The sequence below is a fragment of the Python bivittatus genome, unplaced genomic scaffold, assembly GCF_059951505.1.
Source record: "Python bivittatus isolate LINGU-HERP-01145 unplaced genomic scaffold, Pbiv_v1 ctg000740_np1212, whole genome shotgun sequence".
Lineage (NCBI taxonomy): Eukaryota > Metazoa > Chordata > Lepidosauria > Squamata > Pythonidae > Python > Python bivittatus.
This window is the reverse complement of record NW_028277106.1, coordinates 816,385-831,215: the sequence shown is the minus strand read 5'-3', so window position 1 is coordinate 831,215 and position 14,831 is coordinate 816,385. Positions and strand designations below refer to the sequence as shown.

Here is a 14,831-nt window from a genome sequence, read left to right as displayed (position 1 = left end):
AAGATGTCCGGTGGCAATCACAGACACCGCCTCTCCCTCAGCCTAACAGGAGTCGCTTAATCTTTTCAGGAACAGCTGCCCCTCCCCCTCCCCCATCCCTATCTGGGACTGATGGGAATACTTACTTCCCAAAGACTGGTTCCAGGGTACATGGAATATAATTGTCCTGATCATTCATGGACTTCTTCCCCACAGAAATCTTCACATAAGGGTCACACTGCATGGGAGAAGGAAAGAGAGAGAGCCAAGGTGGACTTTCTACAACAGTTCCAGGTACTGAAGAAGCAGGAAAGGCAAAGAAGCAGCAGTGAAAGCAAAAGGTCCTTTGACGTTTCCACCATAAATGTCCACCCTGCTATGGAAGCTACTTGTTCCTGCAAGCAGGCTGAGCAGCTGAAGAGGAAACTTTTAGGGAAGTCCGAGAACATTCCTTCCCGACCTGGTGCCCTCCAGATGCACTGAACCTCATGTTGGCTGGGGGTGGTGGTGGTATGAGAGTAGTCGTCCAACCCAACTGGGTGGGAGCCACCCGACTGGGGAAGGTGGCTCCATGTGCACTCAAGAATTCCTTTCTTTATAAACACACCTAAACTTTATATACCCGCACATATATAAAAAAACAAAGCTATTCTAAGCCACATGCTGGCAATAGATGGAGCCCAAGTTACCACTGAAAATAAACAGACCCTCAACCCCGTCTTCCTTTCTGCTCCCCTCACCCCACTAGTTGAGCGTGCCAGTGAAGACGAAGGCTGCGCATGGCGCGAGGACTACCAGTTGCCCACTCCTCAACTGAGCGGCAGAAGGAGCAGAATTCCAGGGCTTCCCTGGACCAGAAGGAAAGCATCATTTCTTGCTAACCAAAGCAAGGAAGCAGAGGAGGTTCCAGGGAAACTGAGGAGGCTCCCTCTGAGAAATTTTCCAAATATAATTTAGATGCAATTACGTTTCTCTCTAAGCGAATACTTTGAGGGTAACTCTGGTTCCTTACGAGCCTGCCCCCACCGCATCCATGACCTTACCTTCCCATTTGAATCCTTTGGCTGCAGATCAAAGGCACGGATGATGTAAACCCGCATGAGGCATTCCTGGGGGCCTCTGGCTGGAAGCTGGTGAAACTGACGCGGAGGGACAGGCACCGTGGGGTCATCCGGCAGAGGGTAGATCTTGAAAGAGCCCTGCAGACAGAGGGAAGCCATGAGGCTTCCACCCACACTGGCCCCTTCGGCGTCGTTCTCCATTCTGCAGCCACACACTTGAGCCAGAACTGGTCCAGGCATCACAGTGGGGCTCCTGAAGCACGCTGCAGTTGCCTCCTTGAATGTCTACTCCAGGGGACCAGCCCCTCTCAGAGAGTATCTCTAGTGTAATAACCTGTAGGAGGCTGATACTGACCTAGAAACTGTCTCAAAGACCCTAGGAAAGGGTGTTCGCCTCAGAAACATACTTTTTTGACAACCTATCACACCAGTATAGAAACAGGATGTGTGTGTACAAGGCTGGTTCCAACACAATGAGAATCTCAGCTTTCAGTGCAAGTAGAAAAGTTTCTTTCCTCTTAATGCAATGGGGCACTGACATGCTCTGCAAAAAGTGTAAGCAAAGTTGCCCAAGTGACAAATCGAAGAGCACCTGATTAGAGCTGGCAATGGCGTGGTGGGACTGACTGCACACCCACACACACCCCATGCCAGCACAAGCTTCCTTTCAGAATTTGCTCCACAGCAACCGCTCATCTTGGTTCAAGAAGCACCCGGCCCCATTTGGGAGGTCTTCTTCCACCCACTTACCCACCCACCTTCATTCCTCCGGACTGCAGTATCTCAGCAACATAAACGGCCACTTTAGGAAGGGGCCCACATGAGGGGAAAAGTCAAGTAACTGATGAGGGCACTAAAAGATGCAACAGTCATATGGAAAGCAACCACCTGTGTAGGTCTTGGACTCATTGCTGGCAGGCACATGGACCCAGAAGGATGCAAAGAAAAGGGCACTGCACATCTAGAATGTGGGGAATGGAAACAGAGCATGACATCCCATCCTACAAGCCCTAGGAACTAGAGTCTTAAATTACTCATAACCTCTCTTGCATTTGTTCAAGCTTTTCTGAAGGAGCCTTGACAAATGCTGTGCCTAGAGCAGAGTTTCTCAACCTTGGCCACTTTAAAATGCGCGGACTTCAACTTCCAGAATTCCCCAGCACAGCTGAAGTCCACACATCTCAAAGTGGCCAAGGGTGAGAAACACTGGCCTAGAGCCCTCTTAATCTGCTACTGGCAGGAGAGCTATCCCTGAGAATCCCCACTTGAACTCAGCCCCTCCCGTTCTCACCAAGCATACAAAGACCAGAAGGAGATTGGCAAACCTTGAACTCCCCCACAACAGTGGGGTCTTCGCTGTCATCCTGAGCTTTGCCACGGTACAACTTAAAGGTGTGGCAGAAATCCGAAAGACCCCCAAAGTCTTCTATGCTCTCCAACTCTGTCTCGTAGATCTAGGGAAAGAAGGATGAGAAAAGCGTTTTGTTTCTTTTTCTCAGTTATCTGAAGGGATGGGCAGTCTGGCAGGGAAAAGAAAGCCCCATCTGGTCCATTAACATCTTCCCACTTCTCTCTAGAGAGATGACTACCAGTTCACACTGGCTCTCACAAGATAAGCCCTTTCCACTTAGAGGTTCAGAAAGGCCATTGCACCCTAGAATTCCTCATGTCTCTATGGAACGGGGATGCAGCACAACCCCCCACTCTTAGCAAAGCTACCAACTTCCCCTAGATCTTCAGGCTTGGATATAAGTTGCCCTCTCCAGAAAAATGCATAATGGGATTTTGAAGGTCCCTGAGAGGTTCCTGGAAGGATGTGGTAAGAATGGCTATGGCTGGCACATTGATTCCAGTATCTTCCTGAGCATTTACCTGGACCTTGCTTGCATTTATGGAAGTCCTCCTTAATGAAGGAACATAAGAATCAAAGCTGGATCAGGCAAAGGTCCAACTTAGTCTAACGTTTTGTTTCCCATGTTCCAGCATTCAAAGGCTGTGGAGCAGCTCACTATCCAGGAGCTGTATCTACAAGATGCACAGGCATACTGGAAATTATCCCATGGCCCACCATGAAGATAATTTAAGCAGCACTATTTAGCTCTAAGCAGCAGAGTCTAAACTGAAAACAGGAGAGAATGTCTTCCTGGCCAGCGGCTCTTAGGTTACTTGCTGGTGCTAGATCCAAAGTTTAAAGCCGGCGTCTTCTGTTGATAGCAAAGACATCTTAATATTCAGACCCAGCGCGGCTAATCTAAACCCTTCTGCTACCCAATCCGTGCTTGACGTGATTCTTTCTACCTTCTGTGTGAACGGCCCGTGTTTCTTATGAAGTCCAGTCCCAGGTTGAGGTCAAGACATTCCTAGCAAGAGCTCCAGATGTGACAATTGCACCTGCAAAGCCATGGCTGTCATCACTCAACACCCAAAGAAAGACACTCTCAAGGGCATTACCTTTAGAGTGTCAAAGCCTTTCTCCAGATAGGAGCCACATTTCTCTCGCTCGCCTGTGGAAGCATAGAATTTGCTCCACCAGTCAATGAATTCTTCTTCCTGGAAATGAAGGGAAGGAACAACACCTCGTTTATTATTTTCAGACCCTCCAAGGCCTTCTGCTCTACAGCACATGGAACATTTCAACGGAAGGCTTCAAAGCATTGGATGGCCTTTTCCAAGCTGTGCCTTCCAGATGTTTTGAACATCAAATACCATAACTCCACAACAGAGATTAGGCTGGCTGGGGATTATGGAAGTTGGCATCTATCATATCTAAGGCAATCCAGGTTGGGAAACTTTGGTCTTAGGCAGTAAGATTCTCATATTTTATAAAAGCCAGAAGGGAGAGTTCATGTTGGATTTGGAGAACACCAGGAGTACATACTTGGCAGGCCAGATGTAATGGGTGCAGTTCCAACATCTCTGGTTTAAGGCCCAGGTACAGATGAAGGGAGACTCGGAAGATGCTGGTAGTGACCAAGTTGGCCTGGGGACCAACTCAGCAGAAAACAAGGCTTTCTAAGGGACTACAACTTGCTTTTTCTTTTTAAGTGTTTTTTTTTTCAAAATAGTTAACTATTCTGAAATTGATTGAAACCGCAAAGAAGGGGCAATTTGTATCTCATGAAACATTCCTCCACAAATAAATAACTCATTTTAGAATTCCACAAAATTCCATCATGCTAAGCTCATCAAGAAACCATAATTCTGGGCTTACAGAGTTCGATTACAAGCCAGCCTGCAGAATTCCTTCTAGTCACCTTCTCAGGGGCATCGAGCTCCCCCTCCCATTTCTTCATAGAAAAATGACAGAGATTTCCTTTTCCAGGACACCATCCGGGTCGCCATTTTTCATCAAGAAAGCTCCTCTCAAACCAAACTGGCTTTATTATGACATTCCACAGGTGCCAAGTTACCAAGAAAGCACTTTCTGTAATCTGACGATTTACCTCTGGTATCTTCTACAGCCCCAAGACAAAGAAAGGGGTTAGAGGTTTCTGCTGATTTTTGGAATGATGTTACCAAGAAGGGAAAAAAAGTGTGTGTTTTTCTAAAAAAGCAAAATGCCAGGAAAAGAGGCTGGAATGTTGATTGGAAAGGATGCTAATCTGTCTCCATCGGAATGGAAAAGCCACGCAAAGGACAGGCCGCTCACGACCAGGGGCGAGCTTCATGGATCCAGCTGAAACCAAGACGGAACGCTATGGATTAATTAATTAGCATTGGTTTTGCAATGAGGGAACCTGAGGTGCTACGCTGAACGTAGCACAGCCTTGTGCAAGGCGGTGTCCTTCCAATGTAGTGGATTACAGCTCCCATCATGTTTCATGTGTATCACCCGGTTGTAGCTGCCCAGCTTGACTTTTCTGGCCATATTCTGTGGACAGGCCAGAAATCCACATTTATAATGCAAAGAGCACCCTTTCCATTCCATTCTTCCATTCTAAAATGTTTGTTTTTAGAGGGGGATTGTGGAGCCTCCTCCCCCCCACCCCCGCTGCACTGCCATGATTTTGCATGGGCTTCGTTCTTGGAGGCCAATCATCTCACACACAGAGAAACCAAGCCAGCATCTTCTGGAAGCAGCTGGTTGTTGGATCGTTTGTCAGAGATATATGGCAGAATGATGCAGTGCAACTTGATGGAGGGACACAGTGACCATCCCACCCCCACACTTCAACTGTGAAGCCTGACTGGATGGGGACCCTGCCACTGTGAAGAGGGGGAAGGTTTGGGGCTCAAAGGAAAGTTAGTTAATTTCTCACAGCAACTACCCCATGGGCAACTCTAGGGAGAAATTCAGGAATTACTGTTGGAATAGAAAAAAATTGATAATGCTTAGTAAGGTTGAGAACAGAAAACAATGAATCAGGTGGAGGATGGGCTCAAGGAGAGGACTGGAATGTCCTTGGAATTTGTACAAGTTTTTACTGGGGACAGATCAAGGTAGTCCATGCAATTACCAGGAATCCAACTCAACTTGAGGACACCTCCCTCCCTCATTAATCTACAAGAGGTGGTCAAGATGACTAGTGGGAGGATGAGCCCAAAACCAGTCTTCATGCCTTTCAGCTGAGGGTGACCAGGAGAAATGTCTTGGTGGATGTGGCCTTGTAAAACATCTCATATCCATCCCATTTAACTGACTGCTTCAGTGACAAGGGAGACAAAGCTTGGCACGGGGATCACTCTGTGGTTCACGAGCCTGGCCTTGGCAGCCTAACCCCACACAGGGAGCCCCGATGTGGTTACATCCATGGGAGGCAACCACAGGAATGTGAGGCTGGCATACCATTCTCAGACCTGGGTATCAACTATCAGGCTTCAGCTGGAGACACTCGATCCTGGTGGCTCTTCCAGAGAACAGTAACTGGAGAGGCCGTAAAATATCCGCTACGATCTGAGACTAGCAAGCACAGCAAATAACCAATTACTCCAAATAGTTTACAGATTTCGGCTTGCATGATTTCTGGCTCATGTTTCTCGTGCTAACTTGTTGCTTAATGGCTTATTTGTATTAGAGACAGCAGAAGGTCTGGCAGGACGAGCAATACAAAATCGCTGGAATCTTCAGCGGAGGGAAGGGCTCCTTCAAACCATTCTGACATTAGTGATTGTTCCTCAATTCTCCCAATTTCTTTCAGGTTATTGGGAAAGGTATCCAGCTTGGAAGAGTTCAATGGCTTCTAAAGCGAGCTTCAGATATCAAAACAAACCAGGCTTATTAAGCCAGCCCCAAGGGGCGGAAATCACACAGCCCGCTGACTGGTAAACCATGGTTTTAGTAGTTGGTTATTAGTTGCATTCACACAACGTACCAAGCCAAAACCCAGCCACCCATCTGATGCACAGGGTAGAAGGAAGCCCTACCAACAAATCCCAGCTATCTATTTAACTGGGGCATCACCACTGGAACATGGCATCCCTTGACTGGCAAACATCCCCAGGATCTTGCCGGACTGTGACCAGGTGAATGTGGCAATGCAGCTGCAAAGCCTCCCAGTTGTTCGTCCTACTGGGACTCCAGTGCCTGATCCAACAGTCCTGATGATCAGGCGGCATCAGATAGCAAGGGATGAGGAACTTTAGAATAAAATGCTGCTTGATATTTACATTTCATGAAGTTGCTTACGTTTCTTCTTTAAATTCCTTGAAGCAGGGAAGAGAACAGGTGTCGGCCGATGCAGTTTTGCCCCAGATCTTCTACGATGTACTTGCTCCTGTGCCGGATTCCACAAAGTCAGATCCTCGGAAATGCCAGAGCTTGAAGCCGGGATTTCCGATCTCAAGAGCTCCCACTGCTTGGGGGAGCCTGTTCCCCACACCCTCCCCTCTTGAGCTGCATGTGGCTGAGCTCCAGCACTGTTCTTACAGTGAGCACCCAATGCTCACCTGCCCGGATCTTGCTGTCTTGCAACAATACACTTCCAGGGCAGTTAGCAGGTTTTGCCTTCCAAAAAAATCCTTGCTGGATGGCAACCATTCCCCAACTCCCCATCTGGAACTCTGCTGGTTGGTGGCATTGAGTTGGATTTAACCCTCATGACTCTATAGGCCAGTGTTTTTCAAACTTGGCCACTTTAAGATGAGTGGACTTCAACTCCCAGAATTCCCCAGCCAGCCAAGCTGGCTGGGGAATTCTGGGAGTTGATGTCCACCCATCTTAAAGTGGCCAAGTTTGAAAAACACTGCTGTAAACCAAGGCTCATCACCTTGACTTGTCCCCAATAATAACTTGTAGCTCTTCCACTTCCAAAGGTATTCCAGTACTGTTCATCCACCTCATCCATGGTCTCTCCCTACTCTGCTTTTATTTCCCACAATCCTGCCAGGCATCCTAATTGTTTCTAATCCATTGTCAGCTTGTACCACATGCCCAAATGATATTCATTTCTGGTTGCTTATCTCCTCAAGGTGACAATCAGCCTTTATTGGATCTAAGGCTTGGATTGATTCTTCTTGCCATCCATGGTACTCCCAGAAACTGTCTCCAGATCATCATTCGGTCCCTCTTTCTCCATGTCTAACTATTACAACTGTTGTATTACTGTTAGAAATTCGTTCCTTCATCCATGCCTTTGTTCCTGAAATACCCTTATCTTTCACGATCTTGTCTAAGTTTGTCACTGTGTTCCTCCCTTGGATTAATGTTCTTTTTACTTCTCTAGCATATTGTTCATCTTTTTCGTTAGCCAAAGAAAGCAAAATTTGCCACCTTCAACTGTTAATTCACTAAGTACACTGGCTGACATTACTTTAATTAATCTTCCTATTATTTTACTTTAATTCAGATGTTTTGATTTTCAGAATGAGTTCTTCTTCTTTATGGTTGGCTCACAAAGAGATGTCCCCCGCATTTCTCCAATGGTTGGTGTTTCCACCTCTCCTTCCGATTCCATTGGCCATCTCTTCCAATCCTGCCATTCTTACATGCAAATTTTCATCTGGCTAGAGCCAACGTGGCTTGTTCATGCTGCTCCTTAGGCCCTGGAGCTCTGAAGTCAGTTCTCTTCTTCCCATCAGCACTCAGAGCCAATTGTTGGCAAAGAAACGCTTGGCCTGGTTGCGTCTTGTTACTGGCCCCAACTAGCTGACCTGCCTGTTACCAGGAGTCTAGGCAGCCATTCATATGCACACAAAAGGCACCTCACACAGATTTCCATACCTCCCAGCACCTAAATTAAAGACTCCTTAACCCATGGATCAGCCTGCAGCACTCCCTTACCAATGTTTATTTGTTAGATTTATATCACACCTTTTCTCCAGGAACTCAAAGTGCCTTACATGGGGGAATATCCCTTTATTTTGTCCCAGAACCCTGTGAGGTAGGCTGGGTTGAGAATGAATGACTGGCCCAAAGTCACCCCCTGGGTCCTTCTCCCATGCCTTCACCACCACGCCACGCTGGCTCTCCATCACTGCACCCAACGGGCTCGATGCCTTGGCTAATATCCCTTTGCCTGGGCCACCAAAGGCTGGGTGGAGAAGTGTGTTTTGGAGCTCAAACACTCAGATCCTGTACTCAGCATGGCATCATTCTTTGATAACAGTGGCGCCTAGATCCAGACCGAGAACTGGACTGAACAGTTGCACTCATATTCCTCAAGGCCATGTGCTCAACACCAGGATTCAATTGTGAGCCATCAACATATTCCTAAATATTTAACCGAAATTCTCCCAGCTGCAGCTGTCAGCCTCCCACCATCCCCAGCAGCCAGCAACTCTGTTTTCTCTGTGCAAACATCCTTTGCAATAAGTTCTTGGTTCCAAATTAGGCATCCATTCCAGAGCCTCCCCCCAAGATGTCAACAGCTCTTTCAAGAGTGAGGTTTATTATGTTTAATGACATTTGTGTTAGAGTTCCACACAGAACACATGAATGAGGTTACTGCTCACTGCGGATCCTTTTGCTCCTTTCTTCTAAATTAACAACTTGCAAGTTTGCTGTTGGGGTTTGCAACTATTTAATTTGGCTAAACGGAAACACATTCCCTCTGCTCAAAGGCAAGCAGGAGGTAGCTCAGCATGCTGTGAACTTCTAAGTGTTACCACAGACTCCAATAGAGTCTCCAAGAAAGCAACTTTTCCGCAAGTCTTGTTGATTCTCAGCACAGATCATCAGCCACTGCTAACATATGCCCCCTCCTGCACAGAGGAGTTGTCCCTTTTGGAACACGCGGGCTCTGCAATGCATTTGATTCTGCAGAAGCTGATCATATTTATGAGGTATGCTTTTATGAGGTACGCAGAAGCCACAGCCGCGCACTCCAAAATAACCTTCCATTCTTGGCTCTGGAGAGGGAAGAGGACTCTGAATTCTTTGCAAGGCCTGGAGATGCCCTCATTTTATGCCACTGACCCTGGGAGACACCTGAACTGGGTAACCCAGTTCTGCATTTCTGCAATCCTCTCCTTTCCCTTTAATGCTGGGAGATATTTGACAGATGTAAATATAAGCTTCAGCGTTCTCATATTTCTGTGTGTTTGGGATAATGTTTTAGGCCAGCTTTACCAACTTGCAATTTGTAGTGACTGCTTTTTTATTTTTTATTTTCTGCAGATGAGCTTGGAAAACAGAAGTCAAGGAAACAAATCATGTAATTAGGTGAGAAAGGAAGCCATACATACATGGAGATGAGGCCGAGAAGTTTGCATGTTAATTAAAGCTGAGTTGGTCATGCCATCTGCAGGCTACAAATTAAAATGTTTGATTAGTGAGGGGTTAGACAAACACAAGTCCAAAATATAATAGCAAAAGCAAAGGTTTTCATACTAAGACACGTGTAATCTCATTTATTCTAGCAGCATGAAGGAAACCTCCCAGACATATCAACAGGCAGAAGTTCATATAAGTGATGCACCAACTGCATGAGGCCAAATGCCAAGGAGAATGTAATACTGGTATCTAACAAGGATGGTAGAAGATCTTCCTTTAACATTGAAGGGTGACACCTCTGTCCTTTTATCCTACCCCTTTTACTGCTGCTTTGATGGGTTGGGACATCTTATGCTTTATAGCAGCCTTCCTTAACTGGATGCCTACCACATGTCTTGGTCTACGGTCTCTAAATCCATGGATGAAGCACGGCCATCTGGCTGATGAAGATAGGAATTATTGTCCATCATGTCTGGAAGGCACAAGGGTTTTAATTTGTCCTTCTGCTCAACCTGGGGGTCCTCTGTGGATGGTTAAAGCAACTAATGGGAATATTGGGAATATCTTCCCACCCTCCAACCTATTCCCCCTCTAGTGCTGACGTGGCCCAAGGGGAGAAAGAAATTTTGAATGTATGAGTCAACACCACTCACTTGTGTGCCCCTTTCAAGGTTCAAATTACACATCCACTCACACCATTATCTGTGAACAGGGTGGGCAGATGGATGAAGACATCTGGCTCTCGCTGTCACTCCGCAATGTCACACAGATCAGCAATCCATAAAAAGTTTCAGTAAGCAGGATTTCATGTGACAGAGATTTGGATTGGATAGTAAAGGTTTTCTGAACATAATAGATTCACACCAAGACAAAAAGAGCTAATGGGCCTTCCAAAGTGATTCAGATGAATAGTAAGCTGAGTTCAAACCCTATCTCGGATGCTTGGGGGTGGGTGTCTTAGGGGACATGTCTTTACTCCTTAAGTCCTTCATCTGTAAAAATATGGAGTACTTGCACCTTATTTCACAAAACCTTTGCAAGTGAAGATAGGATGGGGAAAGCAATCCACTAGGAAGTTCTCCAGACCTTCATGACACAAACAGATCTGTTCAGTGTGTAGTGGATACCATGCTGGGTTTTGATAGGAATTGTGGAAGGTCAAATGTTGCCTCCTTTGTGCTGAACTTTATCTGGATGGGGAACATTCATAAGGTGCGTATTCTAATCAGGAAGTTACAATGGTGTCTGTTCTGCCTGCGGCTTAGAACTCTTGGCCACGTCCTTCGCCTCCTGCCCCTGCCGTGCTGCCAATCCCTCCTGCTTTGCCATCTCCACTGCAAAATCTTGCCGTCTGGTATCTCTCGCAATAAAAGACAAACAAGCATGCTGTACGACACTCGTCCCAGTAGGAAACAAGCTGAGAACGTGGTTCGGCCACATCAGAGCATTCGAGGTCAAAGACAAAGAGGTGAACACCTCACAGGACTCGCAAAAGCATATAAATGCCGGAGGGCACTTTAAGAAAAACCAAATGCCCAGATTTTCTGAGATGGCTAGAACAGAACATTTATGTCCTGGCATTTGCAGCAACCTGGCTAGTTTGTGTGTGTTTGTGTGCATGCACGCATGCCAATTTACCCCTTAATTTTTGTACTTTTCTGAAATCTTAATCTGAAAAATCTCACGAGTTTTGACTTCTTAAAATATCGTGTTGCGTCCCAAACCTCCAGTCTGTGCTCTCTCGCCCTTCACCACATTCCCATCTTCTCTCGGTCTCCTGCCAGGGACTGTCGGGGAAGGATCTGCATGGATCTTGTGGTGCTAGTGGTGACAGGGTAAAGCAAACGGAGCCATCTTTGCCCCCGACGCCACACCACATCTAAGTGGGACTAATCTTTTGCAACTGAAACAGCAGTGCAACTCCAGGCTCTTCTGTAGCACCCAGATGCGGGTTCCAAGGCAGCTTAATTAGGAGCAGGCTTAAGAACAGCCAGTCTGAAGTTTGACTCACAGTGGCAACAACAGCAGCGACAGCTGCTCGGGCATCCAGTAGGTGCCAGAGGATCAAATACATTTCCAGCCTGTTGCAAAATCTCAGTTTTGTGCCAAAGGTGGGAGACTCAGGTGCAGTTGCACATGGCCGTAGACCGCAGCAGCTACAGAGAAGGGCCCATCAGCCGGGGTTCAAAATGTACGAATGGCAGGAAAAAACATCTTAGCTCCACTGAGTGTCACTGAGAGGCAACTGAGCCCCTGAGCAAGCAGAGGCTGGGAGTCCTGGGTAGGTCCGCAAGCAAGCTCCAACCTGCCAGCACAAGGGACAAAGCATTGTAGTCCCAGCAAAGAGGCCTCAGAGTAAACTGTTGCAAAGATGGGCAGCCAATTCCTGTACCAGAAGATGCCAAAAATGGAGAGAAGATACAACATTCTAGGGCAGACTGACAAACTGAACATTTGCAAAAGACTGGATGATTGGGTTTTGGAGTTCTCTAAACTTGGTTGTTTTCCTGCAGGCTGTGATGGTGTTATCTAACTTGGTAATGAGGTGTCTGCAGAAAACAACCAAGCCCAGAGAACACCAAGAACCCAGCCCTTCAACCTTGAGCTACACCTATTTTCTAATACTGGAGTCCGGGTGATGCCCATCCATGAGTTCTAAAGAACGCAAACGCGACATGACTCTTCTTCTAACTCATATATGTGTCTCGTCCATCTGAGTGGCAGCAGATTCTGTGGGAAAGGAAACCAGTCTTTGAAAAGCAATCCAGGGGAAATCTAGAACATTGCAGGCCAGAGTGATGCCTGTTCTGGATAAACTGGTGGAAAGGGAGAGGTCAGGATTAGTGTGCTGGTAACAGATAAGGAAGCGAAACAGAAGGCAGAAATAATTTGATTGTTCTTATAGTCGGGGGGATGTAAGAAACAGGCTGCCCAGATTTATATGGCTTTTGAATTTGTTCAGAAATGATCTGGATGAAGGTTGAGGACTGGGGTGGCCAGATTTGCTAATAACACCACATCTGGTGAGCAATGGAGGATTCCAGAAGGACCAACCCGAACTAGATGAGCAAGCAATAGAACAGCATACGAAATTCAAGGTCAGCAGGTTGCTGATGCTCCTTGAGACAGTCTCCCTTGAAGTTCAGGTGACTTCTGAGCAGAAAATGAATGCTAAAATCCTGCTCAACGGTGTCACTGAGCTTGGATCGCAAAGACCAGGCATCAACCCTCCTCTACCAGCACATTCCAAGGCTGCATTGGCCAGGAAGACAAGATAGCAGTCACACACCAACTGTAGCCTCAAGAAGCAGCGGGGAGAGTCAGGAGAGGTGGGGTCAGCAGGGTCTCCTCACGGTTGATGACAGTTCTGGTTTGGATGGACAGCTCAGTGAAGATACTAGATTCCATGCTAAGAAGTATTAGAATATGCTTCAGGTCCTGTCACTTAATTCCACACATCTTAAAGTTCTCAAAGTTGAGAAACCCTGCTCTAGATACACAGAAGAAACATTAGAGTAACCAAGAAGTTGGTAAACCTTTGAAGGGTGGGCTTTAGGCCAAGCAAATAGCGCCTGTTGTCAAAACATATAGTAGTGATGGCTATGACTGATAAGAGACAACACAGCGTTACTGGAATGAAGAAATGACTATCTCTGTTTGTTAAAAAAGCCTTTCCCCACAAATCTCTATCCCTTTTGGACAAGAAAAGGATGAGAAAAAATCTCAGAAATATTCTATATCTCTGACATAGCCAAAGATGGGACAGGTCTCTTTTCTTATACAAAAATATTTGGCAAGTATCTGGGTCTGAAAGCACTCCACCAGCTGCTGGGGCTGAGATCGCTGACATGTTCCTTTCCTGCCAGAAGAACAAGGAAGGGAGAAATCTCTGGCCAAGCATCTCCTTGGTCAAGGTGAGCCACTGTCTGATTCTGAGGAATGGAAGGAGCTGGCTCCTAAGCCACCCACAAAGTACTTGAAAGAGTGCTGAGCCGTTGCAAGAAAGAGAGGAAGGCCATCTTTTCTTACACGCTGCGCATGATTGCGAAAGGCGGCAGACAGTACCTGGAAGAAACCCAGAGCTGTTCCAGAAGGGCCCAAAGGGACTTCTTTTCAGCCACAGAAACATAGAATCATCACTTCTTTATGGTCCACCACTTAAAGCAGGTTCTTCAGCTTGGCTGCCTCTCTGGCTAATATGTGATCTGAATGTGCTGGCTGGGAATTTGGGGAGTTGTAATTGCAACACTTCTGCAGGCTAGGGAAGGCTGAACTGAGGTCATGGGGAACGGAGGATGCAGAATGAAGGATGATCAACCTGGGACATCTTGTAACAGAAGCTCTCAGGATCTCCGTGTGGAACCACTAGTTTGACCAAGATCAGGTTTAAAATGGCCTGCTGCCAAGACAAACACCTGACAGGATTATCCAATTACAGTATCCAACTCATTCAATTATCCAATTATTATAATTATCAATTATTACATTGACTGAATGATCCCACCTAAAGAATGTTAACTAAGGGCTCCACTTCACCTTGGGGGGAAGTATCAAGCGGACAGGAACATTTTTGTCAGTGAAGGGAGTTCAGCAGACGCGTATTAAGTTTGCATACGACACAGAACTGGAAGGGGTGGCTAATACTCTGAAGGAGAAACAGAAGATTCAGAGAAAGGCTTGAGCAGTGGGCTGAAATGAAAAGAATGGAATTTAACAGGGAGAAATGTAAACATTCTGCATCTCGGTAGGAAAACGAAAGGCAAAAATGCAGGATGGGGAAGACCGCAAAGAAACTAGTGCAAACTGAAAGGAAGTAAGAATCGAGTAGATGTCAGGAGAAACTTCCAGACTACACAAGCTTCAGCCAGTGAAACAGGCTGCCACATGAAGGGCAAGTCCTCCTTCACTGAAGGCTTTCAAAGAGAGGTTGGATGCTCATCTATCAGAGATGTTCCAGTGGATTGTGCCCTGAGCAGGGGTTGGAGTAGATGACATTTATGGTCCCTTCCAACCCTGTGATTCTTATAGAGAAGAAGCAACACTAACTGCATTCTGCCAGGTGGCTGGAAACACCTCACGTTTTTCATTAAATGTAGGCCTCCAGGACTCTGATTTCTGTTTTTTATTGAAGGGGTCATTTC

At 46.5% G+C, this 14,831-nt stretch overlaps 1 protein-coding gene across 13 annotated transcripts in view; it reads right to left on the bottom strand.

Moving 5' to 3' along the window:
• Positions 1-14,831, bottom strand: part of DYSF (dysferlin) — a 119,797-nt gene that overhangs the window by 21,583 nt on the left and 83,383 nt on the right. For 8 of the 13 annotated variants that reach the window (XM_007426884.4, XM_025165852.2, XM_025165855.2 and 5 more), the window contains 5 exons: positions 9,663-9,725; positions 3,492-3,590; positions 2,366-2,494; positions 1,023-1,178; positions 126-217 (listed from right to left, as the gene is read on the bottom strand). In XM_007426884.4, the coding sequence (XP_007426946.2) occupies positions 126-217; positions 1,023-1,178; positions 2,366-2,494; positions 3,492-3,590; positions 9,663-9,725 (539 nt within the window). The remainder of the gene's footprint in view (positions 1-125; positions 218-1,022; positions 1,179-2,365; positions 2,495-3,491; positions 3,591-9,662; positions 9,726-14,831) is intronic. The other 5 variants (XM_007426885.4, XM_007426886.4, XM_088128751.1 and 2 more) reach the window with 1 other exon arrangement.